Source organism: Pempheris klunzingeri, chromosome 11, assembly GCF_042242105.1.
Source record: "Pempheris klunzingeri isolate RE-2024b chromosome 11, fPemKlu1.hap1, whole genome shotgun sequence".
In the NCBI taxonomy this organism is placed as follows: domain Eukaryota; kingdom Metazoa; phylum Chordata; class Actinopteri; order Acropomatiformes; family Pempheridae; genus Pempheris; species Pempheris klunzingeri.
The window spans coordinates 1,475,001-1,492,715 of record NC_092022.1 but is presented as its reverse complement, the minus strand read 5'-3'; the positions used below and the strand labels follow the sequence as shown (position 1 = coordinate 1,492,715).

Genomic DNA, 17,715 nt, shown 5'->3' with positions numbered 1-17,715 from the left:
CTTGAATAATGAAGGATCTAAGTGCTTCTTGCCGTGCTGATAAAGTGCTGTCTAAATCAAGATAAGAGACATGAGTGAGCCCACACATGTTGATGTGAATCATTCAGCAGAGTCTTCTTCCTTGTCTTTGAACAAACATTTGATGGGATGTCTGTAAAGTTCCTCGGGGGTGCAGATAAGGATTCATTTTCTCATTGGTTTGCGATCACTTCCCTCACATCTTCATAATCTGCCCTTCACTGTGGCGATAGATGCTCCCTGTTATCTGGTTTTACTGGTGTACCAGCAGCAGCTTCTTCACTTTCCTGATTTCCTGACATTTGATTATTCAAATATCTTTAATACATTGTTGGTAACTTCACAAACAAGTTGCTGCTGGGGATATTAAAGATTGTATTAGTGGTATTAAGAAATGAGCTGAATGCTCCCACTATTACTCAAACAAAACTTTAACTTTTGCATAACTGCTTTGGTTGCAGCAGTGTTTAGTAGCCTACTACGGTGGCCGGGAGGTGCAAAACAATTTTACAATACAAGAAACACTTTTACAAAGCTGGAGACAAATTTACATTTTAGAAAACATTTTTACAAATCAGAAAACAAAATTACATTACCATAACACATTTACAAGTCCTGAGACAAATTTACATTTGAGAAAACAAATTTACAAGACGTGAAACACTTTTACAAACGCAGAGACAAATTTACAAGTGACGAAACACTTTTACAAGCAGCCGAAACAAATTTACAAGTAACTTTTTCAACCGGAAAGGGAATGTACCGCGTTAATCGGCTTATATGTGCGCCACAAAACGGGCAAAAGACCGCTTGACTGCCGTCCATCATGGGTCGCCATGAACTCCTTATCACTTCCTGTTCTACTCGACAGTTGGTACATTCCCTTTCCAGTTGAAAAAGTCACTTGTAAATTTGTTTCGGCCGCAAGTAACTTTTTCAACTGGAAAGGGAATGTACCAACACGATGGACGGCAGTCAAGCGGTCTTTTGGCCGTTTTGTGGCGAACATATAAGCCGATTAACGCGGTACATTCCCTTCCCAGCTTTGTAAAAGTGTTTCTCATATTGTAAAATTGTTTTGCACCTCCCAGCCACCGTAGCCTACAGAGTGAGACATGACTACATGTAGTCACACAATCTAAATGTATGTCAGCTTTATTACCTGCTTCACCTTTTGTTTCCTGGTTATTTTAAGATAAGATAAGATAAGATAAACCTTCATTTGTCCCACATTGGGGAAATTTGCAAATTTGCAGCAGCAAAGAACAAGAACAACAGTGCAAAGATAAGTTAAACAACAGGTGCCTATATAAGTAGAATATAATATAAACAGAATTAAAAAAGCTATGCGGTATGTACAATTATAACAAAGAGACTACACTGTAGTAGAACGGATGAAGAGATGAATTATTGCACAGACTTAATTATTTATTGGTGCTGTTGGTTTGGGCATGTTCACCACCACACTGCTTATTGTAAATAGAATAAATAGAGGGGGGAAAAACTGTGTGTAAATTGAATAAAGAAAATTAGAAAAAAAACACCCGGCGCGCCCATTTACGTCATCAACGGGCGCCTAAAGTGTCACTAGCGGGAATTTGACAGTGAGGAAACGACGGAGGAGTTTTTGCATCTAGGTAAAGTGAGTGAACATTAATATCAGACTCTGGTATTGTTACTGCAGCCTGCCGGGACCGAGAAGTCAAAGTTAAACTTCATCCAAGTTTTGCTTCATAACGGCTACTCGACGCTAGCTCGTCTAGCTAACGCTAGTTTAGCACTAACGTCCCGTCGAGTCACTTCCGCGTCCTGCGCCGCCGTTAAAATGAAGATATGATCGATGTGTTCAGTTTGTTTAAAGCCGCATGGAGCGCACTGGTGTGACCGTGGGTGTGTCTCATCGTGTTTATCTGCAGGCAGCGTGTCGCCATGACTCAGAGGAAGAGACTGAGCAACACACAGAGCTCCTCTCAGAGCAAGGTACGGGCCCCCCCACCCCCCAGGACCAGACATGACTGTTACTGCATCTGTTTGTATGTCAGTGCCAGGCTTGTTCACAGCTCTGTGGAAATATCAATACATCAGTGTAACCTCTAATAGAAAACCCCTCTATGAAGCATCAGATTGGAAAGCTGAGATCTACAACTACACTTTAATTATTTAATCTGACAAATTCTATATATTTTTACACTTGACAAGCTGAATCCAGCACGTTTTGTCAGCAAACATGTGCTTATTTGTATTATTATTACTGATGTGTGTATATATTCATACATGCAAACATATTCTGTCTTCTGGTGTTATTACTTTTTTCTTTCCTGTGTATTTAATTTATTTTACTGTACTATATTTGTTGTGGATGCTGCTGTAGGATCTATCTATCTATCTATCTATCTATCTATCTATCTATCTATCTATCTATCTATCTATCAGTTACAGAGCAATATTATCTTTTATTTTATTTTATTTTGTCTTCACTGACTCTTGAGGGAAATATCTGGCCCTTTAGCTGCTGACTGATCAGACAGTGAACTGTGGCATCTTGAACCAGACGGGTGCAGCCGTGGGGCCGGACAGTTAAACAGTGAGCTGAGACTCTGCTGATGATTCTCTGTAGGATTGTCACAACCAGAAACACCTTTCACTGTGCTCTAAAAGCACGGATTACATCCGCTAAACTGGAAAATGACTGAATAGACGAATTAGTGTGGATGAATTTTCAGCAGTAGTAGTTGTAATGTGACTTTTAGGGTTTTTAATAAAAATATGTAACCAAATGCAGCTCAGCATCCCACTGAGACTGTTGTGAGGGTAATTTCTCTCTGTGTGGTGTTGTCACAGTGTCCATCTTAAGCCCTGCCGTATTGGTGACATCATGTAGTCCCAAGCGTAGTGGGGTGGGCAGATAATCCAGCTGGTCTGCCTGGGCGACAGCATGGGGGCTGTGTTGGACACTTTGACTTTGGTTACAGCTTCAGTTTTTGTGTTTAGAGGCAGTCTGGCACCTTGGTGGCTCAGGAGGAAGACGATGACCCAACTTTCACTCAGCCAAGTACGTCACAGGTCCAGAGAGGACTGGAGAAGCTCACGCCTGCACAGGTCGACCAAAAGGTGACGGACACACAGAAACCCACACAGTGGATTATTTATGATTTAAAAACCTCAATCTTCCCGTCCTAATTGTTGTATTCACACATTTTGTCTGTCTGTCTGTCTGTCCTGCAGACAGCTGAGGTGGTGCAGTACATCCTGGTAAAGGACCAAAAGAAGATTCCCGTACGGCGAGCAGGTACAGCAGCATGCTCTCAGCAGTCTGTGAGAACAGCAGTGTTACACATTCATCATATGTTTTCTATTTAAAACCTTAAAATGTGAAGTAACAAAGCTCTTGTATAAACGTAGTGAAGTGGAAAATAGGAATACTCCAGTTAGTACAAGTACCTCGAAATTGTACTTAGTTACTTTCCACCACTGCCAATAAATGTCTGCTCCTCTTTTGCCCTCCAGACCTTGTGAAACACGTGGTGAAGGAGTACAGAAACATCTACCCTGAGATCATCAAGAGAGCAGCACACACTTTTGACCAGGTTCGTCCGCTCTGAGGGGGTCGCTGAGTCGTTCTGCTGTTCTAGAAATACCACAGTCGGTCACAGTGTTGCTCTTCTCCGTTGTTCTCACCAGGTATTTGGCCTCAAACTGGTTGAAATTGATGCCAAAAGTCACATGTACATACTCATCAATAAGCTGGAGACAGCTGAGGCACCCTCACCAATCAAGTGAGTATATTTATTGTACTTATATATGGTTTTTAAAGCCATATTGTTGAAACTGAATAATTGATTTAACTTCTAACAACAAACTGTTTGACACTTGGAGCCACTAGATGGCAGAAGGCTACATGATGGCAGCATCTTCTGCATTTTAAGGCTTTACCAGATCCTGGTGGCTCCTCAGATCTTGTTGTTAATGATACTTGCAAATATATTCAGCCATAATTGCAGAGGCCATTTTTGTCTGGAAGTGCAGCTTTTCTGTTTTACTTTGGACATGTGAAAGTAGACAGGTGTGGAGAGAAACCAAACAGGGAGAATCACAGATTGATTTTGAAATCGAAAAACAAAAATGAGTTTTGATAGTTTTTTGATCCAGAACTGAAATATTAATTAACACCACTGCATCAGCTCTTAAGAAGAAGGAAATGGAACACATTTGCTGAAAACTCTTTGCTTTCCTTGTGTGAGCAGGAGCCCCACCAGTCCAAAGACGGGTCTGCTGTTTGTGATCCTGAGTGTTATTTTCATGAAGGGAGGCGTCGTCAGAGAAAGTGAGTGACAGCCTTCAAATATACACTCTTCTTTTAAAGCAGGCATCCATTACATGCTAATATCTAATAAAACGGTTGTGTTTTGGTGCCGCAGACCTCATCTGGACCACACTGAGGAAGCTCCGCGTCGACCCTGGGTAGAGCTGTGTGTGTGTGTGTGTGTGTGTGTGTGTGTGTGTGTGTGTGTGTGTGTGTGTGTGTGTGTGTGTGTGTGTGTGTGTGTGTCTGTGTGTCTGTGTGTCTGTGTGTCTGTGTGTCTGTGTGTGTGTCTGTGTGTGTGTGTCTGTGTGTCTGTGTGAGTCTGTGTGTGTGTGTCTGTGTCCACATGTTTATACTGAATGCTTCGTTCTGTCGTTATGATGACTATGAAATGTCTCCAGAGGGAAACACGAGGAGTTTGGAGACGTGAAGAGGGTGGTCACAGACGAGTTTGTGCGACAGAGGTAAGAATGAAAAAGGCCTTCGCTTACATTCAGTGTGTTTACACAAGGAACCAGGTCACACAGGAGCTGACTGTGTGTGTGTGTTTCATTTAACTTTTATATTGAATGTGTCAGCCATCTCTTGGAGGAATCACTAATATGTCCAGACTTACTACACACTACTCCATGTGCTCACAGTCAAACTTTAGGAAGGATTATTGTGAATTTAAGGGTGTATTTCTATGATCTGCTCTTTTCTTTCACTCTGCCACTCATGGCCTAGACGCCGGCTTTCTATGGGAGACATCTGGCAGGGGAAAGTAGGTTTTTCAGATAATAGTGCCAAATATAGACACTTTTGTGAGCAGCTTCCTGCTGCTGAGTTTCTAATGTGTCCAGAGCAGCTGCCGGTCGAAGCTTTTCAATGTGCTTCATGCCATTTTAAATGTGTGTCTCTTTTCTGTGTTGAGACTGAAAGCCTGTTTCCATTGAGTGCGTTCCAAATATTCTACTAGTCATTAATTGATTGACAAATTCACACATGTGTAATTCTGCCACAAGTAATACATGTTTCAGCAGTAGAGGCAAAAGGAAGAACAGATAATACAGATGTTCTCCAGTCAGCTGGTTTCAGAAAACAACATGGAATGAGAACGCTTTAGTCAGACAGAGTTATAGAAACCTGGACTCCCCAGCTAGATGTCACCCTTTAGGAAGATGGTGTCCTAGCCACACACACAAAGACTGGTGACAGACAGGGGAAGTACGGCCGTGATCTCAGAGTGGTTCGACATAAACATTTGATTTAAAACATTCACACACATGTTGTGCTGTTAAAGCTTAAAACAAGATCAGCTTTGGTATGTAAATGGTGCCAGATTACAGAGACCAGGTTTCCCTGTGCATACAAACACACTGATTGTGCCCCCTCCCCCACCGCTGAAGGTGTGAATCTGGTTCTGTAGCTGAATCTCTCAGCCAGAGATTAGCTCAGTCGTCTAATGCGTCTGACCTGTGATCTGAGGTCACGGGTTCGAGTCCTGCCAGGACCGCTGACCTCATTACACTGTACTGGTGTGTTCAGAGCCACTGTCTGCCAGACCATAGACTCTGGTTTATACCACACCACAGAGCAAGAGGAGGGTGGGGGGAAACCAGACCACCACAGCAGGGTGTCTGGACCGCCGACTCCAAACAGTATCACATTATTATCTTGTGTTTCTTTCACGTATAGCCGGCTTTGCTTGTTTACACTAAACCCTTCTGTCTAAGTAACGAAGTAACATTCCTCCTTTGAAAAGGGGCTGTAGTTTTTTCCTGCAACACATCTGAGCTAACAGGCTAATACATGTCTGTAGATTTGTCCTTACAAAGGCTGCAGGCTTCTCTCACTTTGGGAATCATGTACCTGATGTCCCAAAGTGTGCTTCTGTTTAGATTCTACACAAGATGACGTGCAGACGTTCTATGTGTGAACAGTCTTTGTTTTAAAAGTCTCCTTTCAGCTGATGCTCTTACTTTACCGCCATGTTTTGTTCCTGCAGAGCCCAGCTGGTGCAAACACACGTTTGTTTCTCACATTAGTCAGGGTGCATTTCTCGTGTTACCACCGTGATGTCACTACTAGAAAGGTGGTCGCTAATTCTCCAGTCAGGTGCCTGTTAAGCCGCTGCAGAGGAAGAGGAAGCAGCACAGCGACGTTAACAAAAGAATGGCAGTAAAACTGCAGAAAACAATGTGATGGAAATATGGACAGTAAAAAGTTGTTTCACATTTAAAATTCTTGATTGTGGAATCAAACAATTGTGCAAAAAGATGGTGGTCAACTAAAAATAACTGAAGCAATGGGTAGATAATGTTTTACAGTGGACTACAGGTGATAAGCTGTGTGTGTGTGTGTGTGTGTGTGTGTGTGTGTGTGTGTGTGTGTGTGTGTGTGTGTGTGTGTGTGTGTGTGTGTGTGTGTGTGTGTGTGTGTGTGTGTGTGTGTGTGTGTGTGTGTGTGTGTGTGTGTGTGTGTGTGTAGGTACCTGGAGTATGTGCGTATCCCTCACACAGAGCCAGTAGAACATGAATTTCGATGGGGTCAACGTGCCGAACTCGAAGTGTCAAAGGCCAAAATCCTGGAGTTCATGGGTGAAGTAAGTGTGTGTGTGTGTGTGTGTGTGTGTGTGTGTGAGATGGAGCACACTGGACACGCCTGCTCTTGTGCTTTGAGTGTGTATTCACAGCTGATGGACATGTTGTCGTTTGACCTCAGCTCCACGATCAGGAGCCTCACAGCTGGAGCCAGCAGTACAGAGAAGCCCACTCCACGGCCGGCCCGTCGCAGGCGGGCACCAGCAGCCAGAGATGACGGCCCGGCGGCCTTTTGGTTCGGGCGTGGCTCAGGGTGTTGGTGCTGCAAACTGAGGACCATCTGCTGCACCTTCTTCCTTTTGAATGTGGTTTTATGGGCACAGTGAAGACAGACAACGGAGCCAAGGAACTTTTGCATATTTTATATATTTGTATGTTCATACTGTTTCCATTTAGTCTTTTTAAAAAGGCGGATGACATTTAATGTTGCACACAGTCAGGTATCCATTTTTATTTTATTGCCTGGACCTTTAGGGTAACAGTTTTTTTTGTTCAAGTTCAGAAAATAAAATCTTTTCTAAACGATTGCACTGTCTGCCGTGGCCTCTTCATTGGCTTCTCCCTCGTGCTCGCTGCCGTCGGGCAGGAAGACGTGGTCCCGTTAAACGTTGGACGTCCCAGGCGCTACAGAGCTCAGGACACAGGCACAACAGCACATTTACACAGACGGGAGAAGAGCAGGTTGATCTGACAGGACTGAAGCCACAACTTCACTGTTTTAACACTGGACTCTACTGCTAACAGCAAGCACTGAGTGTGTGTGTGTGTGTGTGTGTGTGTGTGTGTGTGTGTGTTTAAAGGGACAACCTGCTCTGTTAGATGCTAGTTTTCTGACTGAGACACTGAGAAGAACGTGTGTTTATTTACACTGACGTGTTTAAATAAAGATGCCCTGAGAATATTTAGTTTTCCACTGCATCCCCAGGTGGCGGTAACGCTTCAGTACAGCAGGGGCCTGTATCATGAGGAGCTTCGCCGGCTCTCTTCGGATGTAACTCAGGTTTTCTGGCATCATGGCGCAACTACAAGGAACTTTAGCTATGTGGAGATTGTGGCGCCCCCTGGGGGCCACAGCGGTAGTGTTTCCCACCTCCTATAGAAGCAAGTGAACGAAAGATGCTACATATTAGTGGTCATGTAAGATTAACAACTACAATAAACTCCTTTAGTGCTCAGCAGCAGCGGCTCCATCGAGATCTGTCACCTTTTCTTTCAGCTCTATTGCTGAAACATGTATTTCCTATATTGGACAATACCGCGTGGGTCCTCCTGCTTCCTTTTAACTCACAACTACTGTAAAAGTTGTACTAGAAAAGTGTAAACGTAGGCTCGTCCTGTCTGCTTCCTGTAAATCATCCTGTCTGATCACAGTAACAAAATGGAAATGGCCAAAGTGAGGCGTCAGTATTAAAGTATTAAACAACACTGTTTGGTAGCCAAACAACTGACCAGTCAGATGACTGATAGTCATCGTTCCAACAGGATCTGGATTGTAAAAGAAACTACTACATACTGAGTTTAAGTGAGAAATAATAGAGAACAGCTGATAAGTAGAATCACTTCCCACGCGTCCTCCCTGCTTTAAAACAGGAGGGATGGTTTATCACACTAAATACATCATGAATGATTTTACAGCTTTGTTTAAAGTGTCTGTTACTACAAAATAAAACCTTTTCCTGATGATTAGAAATAAAAAGTGTAGCCACTGTTTTTATCAGACAATAAAATCCACACGTTGGTCATTAACTTCTAATAAGAAATATAAATGTAACATTTGATCAAGTAGCAGAAAACTTCATATTAATTATAGTTCACATTTTCCAGGTGTGTCACTTATTGTTTCCATCATGAGATAAAAAAAAGCAATATTTTAAAAGACAAATAGGCTAATAAATGTAATAATTCTCACATTTACTTAAAGTCGTGTTTGTAGCTTTTTTTGCTCCTGCGATCACCACATTTCCTCTCAGGTATCAGTTTCATCTCGTGTCATATGAAGTCCTCCACTCATTTCACATGAAATCCAGATTTTTCCTGTGAAAAGTGAAAACTCTGAGTGAATTGGCTCCATGATGGCAGCCAGGTGACCTGCTGTGAGATACAGGCCCCAGAGACCATAAACACCGCACCAGAGCCACTCATGATCTTTAAAATGACCCATGTGGGTTAAAAACAGCACAAGGCCTGGCCTGCCGGGAGTCTGTGTCTGCATGGGGGGGTGCATAGAGTGATCATGTGTATTTGACTCCCTGCATGTGAGGCACATCATGGTGTTGGGCAGTTAAAGTGCCAAATGTCTCCATTAGTTGTACCCAAAAAGGATTATGGGGTGTGTGGTTCTCCCCCCCCCATGGGTGGAGACGTCTAACATCGCCTCACAGACTGTGCACTAGTCCGTCTGATGGCCTCATTAAGACATCTGCCTTCTCACGTGCTCCTCCAGGTGAAGTCCAGGTGAGTTCAGGGTCCCAGTGGATGTGTAAAGATGGCGGCATTAACACATGACGTCTCATTCATTAAATAAATGTGCAAAACAAATATAAATGATTACGTCCAGGACTATTTCTTGGCCAGCAGCAGTGACTTCCTGAAGTTTTGCTGATATCCTTGTTTTGAAAAGAGGAAATTGTTCTTTCTATTGCTCCGACAAGTGAAACTGGTTTTTTTCATACGGCACCAAGAAACCGAAACGCGCCCACAAAGCCAGTGAACATGAGACATTTATAACATCAAACATATATGAGGGATGAACTCCGTGAGTTGTGGTGAGAAGCTCACTTGTTTCTTTACATACATTTCACTATATAAAAGTTCTATATAAAGAGTTTCAGGCAGTCGACGTCACTTCAAGTCACTGAACTCCACCAAGAAATAGTCCTGCACAAAACTACAGTTTGTGGTTTTTACGCATTTGTACATATGAGAAGATATAACATGTTGATGACTGAGCGTAGGAGGGGCTGGAATATGATTTCACCTTTGGACAGAGACGGTTAGCTCTTCGCCACGTCTTCAAGCTAAGCTAACCGCTGAGCGTGGTGTTGATCATCTCCCCAATAAGTGAACTTGACCTCAAAATGTCCAACGATTCCCTGAAACCCTCCTCCGTGTCTGAACCACTCACTAGGACGAGATCCTGTGATGCACAATGTTACTGTGTAAGAAACGAGAGATGTGAGTGAGCGTGTCCACGGATGTCCAAACAGCTCTACAGGCAGCAGCAGCAGTCTGCAGTGGTACTGTGGTAGCAGTAGTAGTTTCACAGTCGAGGAGCGAAGCCTCTTCTTCATATCACAGACATCCAGCCTGAGCCCTGCGTTCTAAAGTGCATCTACAAAGGAAATGCCACAGGAGAAAGTCTCATATCTAAGTTTGTCCATTTCACAACGGTGACCACGACGACGACGAACACTGAGATTACTTCAATTAAAAGAAAGGCCACTTTCCGTCACTGTGGGGTGGGGTGGGGTGGGGGGGGTGACAGCAGCCCCCTGCTGTGTTTCCATCCTCTAGATGTGGTCTGGCACCGTCTCCAACGCCTCCGCCGGGTCCCGGTCCACGTCCACGTTCTGAGGAGGAGACAAACTCACGCTGTCCATCTGGTGCCACCGTGTGCCTCTGGATTGTGTTCTGTATTATATATTCTATATACTCTTTAAACTGAGTCCTCTTACCGCCAAACATAATCCAGATGAGAGGTGAGAGGAGGCTGATACCTACAGTCTACATCACCTTTAATTATTCCGTGCACCCTCAGCTGCCCTCCCCACCCCAGTAAACGTTGCCACCAGGTACCAGGCTTGTTTTCTTATTCTGGATGCCAACTAAAGCCAGCGAGTCTACGTCGTCTATGTCGACCCCCCAGTGAAGTAAATACGGTGTTTGTGTAGGTGTGCATAGTGCACAGAAACATGTCCTCCCCAGAGATGAATTGGTCACCATAATGACAGGTGGAGGAAGTATTCAGACCCTTTAGTGCTTCGTCCCCTGTGACTGTGGCACTAAGACATCATTATTATTCTCATGCTTTAAAGTGAAGGCAGGATTGTACTGTTCTTATGAAGGATCACACTTCCGCCCTGGGTTTTGCCTCTCAGGTGATTGGTGGCTCCTGTTCTGCGTGTGCACAACCTTCTCTCCTCTGCATGTGTTAGAGGATAAATAAATGAATATTCTGCTTACCACTGGTTTGTCCCTGTGTGTGTTGACAGCTTCAATGTTGAGGAAGACCGACTCCACTTTGCAGCCTGAGGGAGGAAATGACACGACTTTTAACACGAGTCAGGTTAAAAGGCGCTGATGACAGATCGGGACATTAAAGTCAGAGGCGGTGAGACGCCAACAGGCGGACTGACCGTAGGCGACGGGGGTGAGTTTCAGAACCGAGTGGAGGGGACACTTCAGGTAGGGCAGCTCGCCTGACACACAGGGACAAAGAAAAGTCTTATTTCTTTAATCGGAGTATGATGACGGGCGTATCTGAAACCAAAACCAACAACATGCTCGTCTGTCTTTCAGTCCTTTCTGACATCCTGTCTGAGGCTCTCAGCTCCAAACCCTCCGAGGAGCTAAATATTTAAAAGCACCTCCCAAATATAAAGTTCTGTTTCCAAACACGGCTCTTTAAAGGTTTTTATCAAACAACCAGGAGGAAGTAGTGTCTTTGTTGGGGACTATTTTCAGTGGCAGATTAATCCACATTTGGTGCTCTAGTGAGCATTTGGAGCAGCAGGACGGCGTGTGTGTGTGTGTGTGTGTGTGTGTGTGTGTGTGTGTGTGTGTGTGTGTGTGTGTGTGTGTGTGATGAATAAACAGCTCAGCTGTGAGGCTCACTGGTGTGTTTTTAATAGTTTTTGGCTCAGAGGGAGGCTGGGACACACACATGATGCTTGTCAGAAGATGTATTCAGTGTTGGATGTGTTGACATTGAGGAAAGTATAAATGTGTAAAATGTAAATGTCTTTTCGTGTCTGAAAAGATGCTGCAGGCTGTAGAGATCCAGGAACCAGGAGGTTTCTGGGATTCTCGGTGTGAGACGGCTTCCTCTCACCTGCGCTCTTGTCCAGGAAGTAGGCCAGCAGACACCTCATGACGGCCTGGTGACAGATGACTAAAACGTTCTCCTGCCTCTCCAGCTCCATGATGACCGGCTCCAGACGCTGGACCAGGTCCTCGTAGGACTGGTGGACAGACAGACAAGCAGACACTTGGATCATTAGATCACTATTATCAGTCCATTAACAGAATTAGTACGAGCATTTGTACGCGGTCTCATGTAAGGGTCTCAAATGTTTGCTACTTTTCATCATCAAATGAAATATCTTTGAGCTTTAAACAGTTTTTCAGACAAAGATCAAATATTTGTAAGAAATCAAATGAAATAAAAGACATTTAAAGACTTCATCTTGGCCTCTGAACATTTTATAGACTGGTTGTTTGATTTCTGTCCCATTTCAGTATAATGTGGCTCATTAACAAGGAAAAACCACAGTTTGTAGAATATAAAACATTTGTCAGCGTATAAAATCTGCTCTATAAAGTCATTTCAGTCCTTACTGTCTTACTTTGAGTGAATCCAGGACTTCCTACAGAAAACAAGCACTTTTTAAACAACTTCACTTCACAACAGAAGTAAAATAGAGAAAAGAAAGATGGTGGTGAAGCTTCTCTTGTTATTTCCGTCCTCCATCCTCACCTCTCCTTTAGGGTAGCGGTAGCGGTACTTGTCTTGGTCCCTCAGTGCAAACTCTTCTGGGTAATTCTCCTGGATCTCCTCGTACGTCATTTCCTCACAAACCCCCTGCGGCGGAAAACAAGAAGTCTAATCCACAACACACTGTATCTGCATTCATACACAGAGCAAAACAGAACTAGAAAAGAGCACTCAGTTGTGTCTTTAGCTGAGAAGGAGCCCTGTTACACACCGAGGCTCTTCCACCACCACCTGCTCAGCTCGACCTGTAGGGTTCTCCACTAGGTGATGGTACCAGGTACTTTTATAGTACCTACTCGGCCGGGATTCCAAGCGAGCTGAGTCGAGCCAAAAGTATGACGTCGACAGACTGCAGGCCACTGATTGGCCAATCAGGGAGTGACATCACTGGATGAGTCATGACAGCGACTCGTTCACAAGAATCCAACCCGCCGTTTTTAAAACCCTGGAAACAGTTTTTATTATTTCTGTGAACGAGGTAAACGGCTTCACACAAGCCAAACGCTCCACGTCCTTAGTTGTGTTTGTGTTTGTGTCGCATACAAATTACGCCACTGGAGTTTCGTGCCGCCTCGACCCCACCCACTTTGAGGTGGTACGCTACTGTAATGGAAACCGAGTAAAGTCGAGTGCTAAAACTGTGTGATGGAAAAGCGCACTGGTCCTTTAAGAGGAGCGAGGAGTCAGTGATGGTATGAAAAAGATCAGCCGATAAAATGAGTTACACACACACACACACACACACACGACCTAATGCGTGATGATGTTAGTGAAAGTACACAGACTGTGAACGACGTGCTGTCGACCACTCACAGCGTCGATCTCATTGAGGGCCTTCCACTGTTCGTACGGGACCCCCAGAGCCTCTGCAGTCTGGATGGTCCTCTTCATGTGGCTCGTCCACACCTTCAGGTCACTGATGCACTGCCCACGCATGTACGCACCCAGAGCACAGGCAAACTGAGACACACACACACACACACACACACACACACAGGTTAGTTCTTTCTGTGGAGAACATGAGTGGTCTGGTAAAAGTAGTCCTACGTCTCCAACTGTGTCACCATAATTATCTCTCCTTTCGTGCCAGGCGCTGACGGCCCTCAGCTGTGGGGAGCATCAGATAAGCTGCCAAGAGCTCCCACATGGTGTGTCACTACTACTACACACACACACACACACTGAGAAAACACTCCTTACCTTCGTCCCGCGAGGCGACAGCCCAGAGTCTCCCCCGATGCGCCCCACGAGGTTGAGCTCGCTCTCTCCGTGGCGGCACAGGTAGATGCATCTCGGGGTGACGTGGATGTTCATGAGGTAGTAGACTATCCTGCTCTGGATGTGGTCCTGGACCCGGTTCACCAGGTATCTGCTGCCCACGTTGAAGATCTTGATGTACGATAAGTTCCTGCATAAAGACGAGAAATGAAATGGGAGTCGCTGTACAGAACGAAACGTGGTCAGTGTGGTCGTTCAATATGTCTGACAGACCGCAGCTTTGTTACACAGGGCTGGTGCTCTTCTGTGTCGTCCTACATATCTTCATTAAAGGCTCAATCAACAGCTGCTCACTCTAGTTTTCACCAAAAGTTACTCTAACGGGAAGAAACGGGGCATTTGTTGGGGACTTTTTGTTCGTAGGCTCTGTTTACTGACGGTTTTGGTCTTGTTGTAGAACTTAGTGACAAGAGATGATCAGCAGACTGCTCCTTTAAGGGCTGTGCCAACTTTGTAATCTCAGATATCTGCAGTGTTCTCTTTAGATATCACACACACACGACACAGAGGCCTCTGGTGTGGTCGAACATATCACCAGACAAAATCAAATACCAAAGTACCAAAAGTCTTTCTACAATATCTGCACATGAAAGTGTGGTTAGGGTCGGGCTGCCACAAACAGGCCTATTCATTTATAATGTGCGCTAGCTTAGCTTAGCATAAAGACTAGGAACATAGGGAAACAGCTAGCCTAACAACATGCACACACCACTTCCTCCACAGCTCACTGACTCACACGTATGTCGTTTGCTGATGCCGCACAGATTCAGACGTGTGAGATCAACATTAAAGGGGGTTACGTGGGGGACTGCTTTTTTGTCTTCTCAGCCCAGAAATAGTTTTGCACATTAACCCCCCCCCTAAACCCACAAATTGTAGTTTAACACTTTGGTTTTGGAGTCCGGCACCCCGAGAACTATTTCACAGACAGAGGAGTGATATCGATCTCCACGTCTAATTCTAACGAAGACATTGGCAGGAGGTCACCTGTCCTTGTTGTCGTCCAGCGGGACGTAGGTCAGCTTGTAACATTCGATCCTCTTCAGGAAGTCGGCCACAGCCTCCTCTTTGTCACAGTCTTCATAGTCGGGGCTGCTCAGCTTCACTTGCTGTTCAGAGGAAGAGAGAAGAGCGAAGGGCGTGAAACTACAGTCCACGTCCTCGTCTTTAAGGGGCTGGGCTCCTGTGACGTGATTTACTGTTCTGCTGAATCCACTTTCCTGTTCGTATCAACTTAATCTGACTGTAACAGTTCCAGAAATGGAGAACAAACAGCTGCACTTGATCAGACAGATGTATTTGCTCTACTACGCTTTGGTCAGCGTTTGGTTGCTCTGATTGGTTGTAGGTCTGTAATCTAAAATGATTCCAGACTGTTGTGCATTTGCTAATTGCTCTGGAGGTGCCAGGCCAGACTGAAACAGCACTTCTTGTCCAGACAGCTCCACGTACAGCAGACAGCTCCACGTACAGCAGACAGCTACACGTACAGCAGACAGCTCCACGTACAGCAGACAGCTCCACGTACAGCAGACAGCTACACGTACAGCAGACAGCTACACGTACAGCAGACAGCTCCACGTACAGCAGACAGCTCCACGTACAGCAGACAGCTACACGTACAGCAGACAGCTCCACGTACAGCAGACAGCTCCACGTACAGCAGACAGCTCCACGTACAGCAGACAGCTCCACGTACAGCAGACAGAACAGAACAGAAGGAGCTGCGCTACACTCCAGTGAAAACAAAAAGAGGAAGAGGAAGTAAAATACTACTAGCAGCAGGAGAAATGCTCTCCGTATGGTACAAGCCATCTTGTTGTGGAACAAACGCCACAGCGGACCTCGTTAAGACGCACGTGACCTGGCTGCTGCTCGGCTCAGGCTGCTCACCGCTAACAGGGAAGAAACACACTGGGCCTCGGCTCAAAGCGGCCTCCTGGCTCAGAGCTCGGCTCGCCAGGGGAACCACAGCTTCCTCCACACACACACACACACACACACACTTCTCTTACTTTAATATTCTCAGCGATGATTTCTGGATCATCACATATTGACTCCACAAAGAAAACCTGCACAGGAGGGAACCACCGAGAGAAAACTGGTGTCAGAGCCAAACACAAAATGAAGAAAACACAAAAAAAAACCAAAACAAAAAAAACCAACCTTGTAACCGTTTTCCTTGGCAAAGCCGAGGATGACCTCCCTGCGCTCTGCGGTGGTGTTGGTGGCATCGAACACCTTGAAGGGACAAAAGAGAGTCATGAACAAACGGACCAGAGGTGTTTGGCAGGTTTATAGGTGTTCATCTAGAGTCTGCTAAACCAGACCAGGGAGTAAGAACTATAACATGAGAAGCTTTTGTCCGTTCAGCTGTAGTCACATGAAAACACAGTGAGGGGGGGAGCAACATGATCAGTCATGGGGAGTCATGTTTGTGTCAGCTGGGGGGGGGGGGTATCTGGCTGTTGAAATGCTCCACTGTGTTAACCAGGTTGTCTCACACTCGTGTCTGTCTGCTGCTGCTCGGTGGCTCTTAGACAACGACGCTATTGGAGCCGTGAGCCTGAACCAAGACAGTAAAGTTGCACTCTGGGCAGATAAACAATGAGCTGAAGCTCGCTGTAAAGCTGTAAAGCTGTAAAGCACTATAGTACTTGAACCTGAGTGCACTCACCACCACCTGCCCCAGCTCTCTGGTGAAGTAGTCACACACGTCCTTCAGGGCGGCGACGGCACAGGCCCTGTGCACGGAAATAGAAAAGAACATTAATAATGTATTAGCTCAAAAAACACAGTCTGAGTGGGAATACAGTGACTCCCTGACACACACACACACACACACACACACACACACACTTTCATTCAGTGTCATATATATTTAATTGTTTCTATATTCACACACTGAGGATGACGGCTCATACTTGCGGATCTTCATGGCCTCTGAGTTGTCGGGTCTAAAGAACTCGTAGCTGTTGTAGGAGCGCGTGGCGTCTCGTCTGTACTGGCCAACGTTGAACACTGCAAAAACAAAGAGACGTGATGTTGGACGTGCATCCTGTTCACCGCAGAGCACAGCCAGCAGAGCACTCAGTGTGGGAGCCTCGGTGTGGGATGATCTGTATTAGGAGGCATCACACAAGCCCTTCAGGACGTTAACTGACACAACAAAACAGCTTCAACCTCTTTCACTCCGACAAGAAACCAACCGGAAAGTCTGTTAGTGACACCGAATCACGTCTGCACTTCACCGCGTGTGTGTGTGTTTAAAGCAGAACGAGACAGAGACACGTACATTTTACTGTTCTGACGAGGAGAGCTGGAAAATGAATCGCCTATTTTGTTTTCTGGTGTCTTTCCTCCTCTGAACTGACTGAAGTCTTTGGGTTGGAGACAAAACGAGACATGTGAGGATATCCACTCGACCGCCACGTCACTCATTTAATCAGAATTACTGCCTCGCAGTCGTTTGCCTCCACCAACCAATCAGGTTGCAGTTTACATCCTCGTCTGCCCAGATCAGTGTCACTGACCCAGAGAACACAAACGAACGCTGAGTTACTGAATAACGGCCAGAGAGATGATTCTGCAGAACATTTTGGTGCCACAGTGAAACTGAGCTTTTGCATATAAAAATGCCACCGTTTTATCCTGCTGTGTGACCTTTGACCTTTAGGTCCTGACGTGTTGTGTTCATGAGGACGACAGAGGTGTGGTTGTGTTTTTCCTACTTTTGTGTTCTGTTTTTGTGTTGCAGTGCTGGAGCGTGGGGGGGGCGGGGGCGGAGCCGACCTCCTCAGTAGCAGCAGGACACACCTGAT

General features: G+C 45.3%; 2 protein-coding genes across 4 annotated transcripts in view; one reads left to right on the top strand and one right to left on the bottom strand.

Annotated features, from left to right (window-relative positions):
* Window positions 1-1,584: 1,584 nt before the first annotated feature.
* ndnl2 (necdin-like 2) lies at window positions 1,585-7,429 on the top strand. Of its 2 annotated transcripts, none has more exons than XM_070840404.1 (11): window positions 1,585-1,660; window positions 1,935-1,998; window positions 3,010-3,129; window positions 3,244-3,307; window positions 3,526-3,605; window positions 3,700-3,794; window positions 4,263-4,342; window positions 4,437-4,479; window positions 4,723-4,785; window positions 6,791-6,905; window positions 7,025-7,429. In XM_070840404.1, exons 2-11 carry the CDS (start codon window positions 1,948-1,950, stop codon window positions 7,118-7,120), a joined length of 807 nt encoding a protein of 268 aa, XP_070696505.1. In that variant the 5' UTR covers window positions 1,585-1,660; window positions 1,935-1,947; the 3' UTR covers window positions 7,121-7,429. The 2 variants fall into 2 exon arrangements, with proteins under 2 accessions (XP_070696505.1, XP_070696506.1); XM_070840405.1 differs by having other exon boundaries at window positions 1,588-1,655.
* The window catches only part of LOC139210368 (6-phosphofructo-2-kinase/fructose-2,6-bisphosphatase-like), a 13,737-nt gene continuing 3,272 nt past the window's right edge, over window positions 7,251-17,715 (bottom strand). Inside the window, exons 3-15 of one of the 2 annotated variants that reach the window (XR_011585246.1) lie at window positions 16,819-16,915; window positions 16,572-16,638; window positions 16,061-16,135; window positions 15,910-15,966; window positions 14,882-15,003; window positions 13,817-14,024; window positions 13,430-13,576; window positions 12,599-12,703; window positions 11,954-12,083; window positions 11,259-11,321; window positions 11,086-11,150; window positions 7,739-10,472; window positions 7,251-7,627 (exon numbers count right to left, since the gene is read on the bottom strand). Coding sequence is in view for 1 of the 2 variants with exons in the window: in XM_070840402.1 (XP_070696503.1) it covers window positions 10,413-10,472; window positions 11,086-11,150; window positions 11,259-11,321; window positions 11,954-12,083; window positions 12,599-12,703; window positions 13,430-13,576; window positions 13,817-14,024; window positions 14,882-15,003; window positions 15,910-15,966; window positions 16,061-16,135; window positions 16,572-16,638; window positions 16,819-16,915 (1,196 nt within the window). In the remaining variant the exon portion in view is untranslated. Of the gene's footprint in view, window positions 10,473-11,085; window positions 11,151-11,258; window positions 11,322-11,953; window positions 12,084-12,598; window positions 12,704-13,429; window positions 13,577-13,816; window positions 14,025-14,881; window positions 15,004-15,909; window positions 15,967-16,060; window positions 16,136-16,571; window positions 16,639-16,818; window positions 16,916-17,715 lie in introns of both variants that reach the window. The other variant, XM_070840402.1, reaches the window with a different exon arrangement.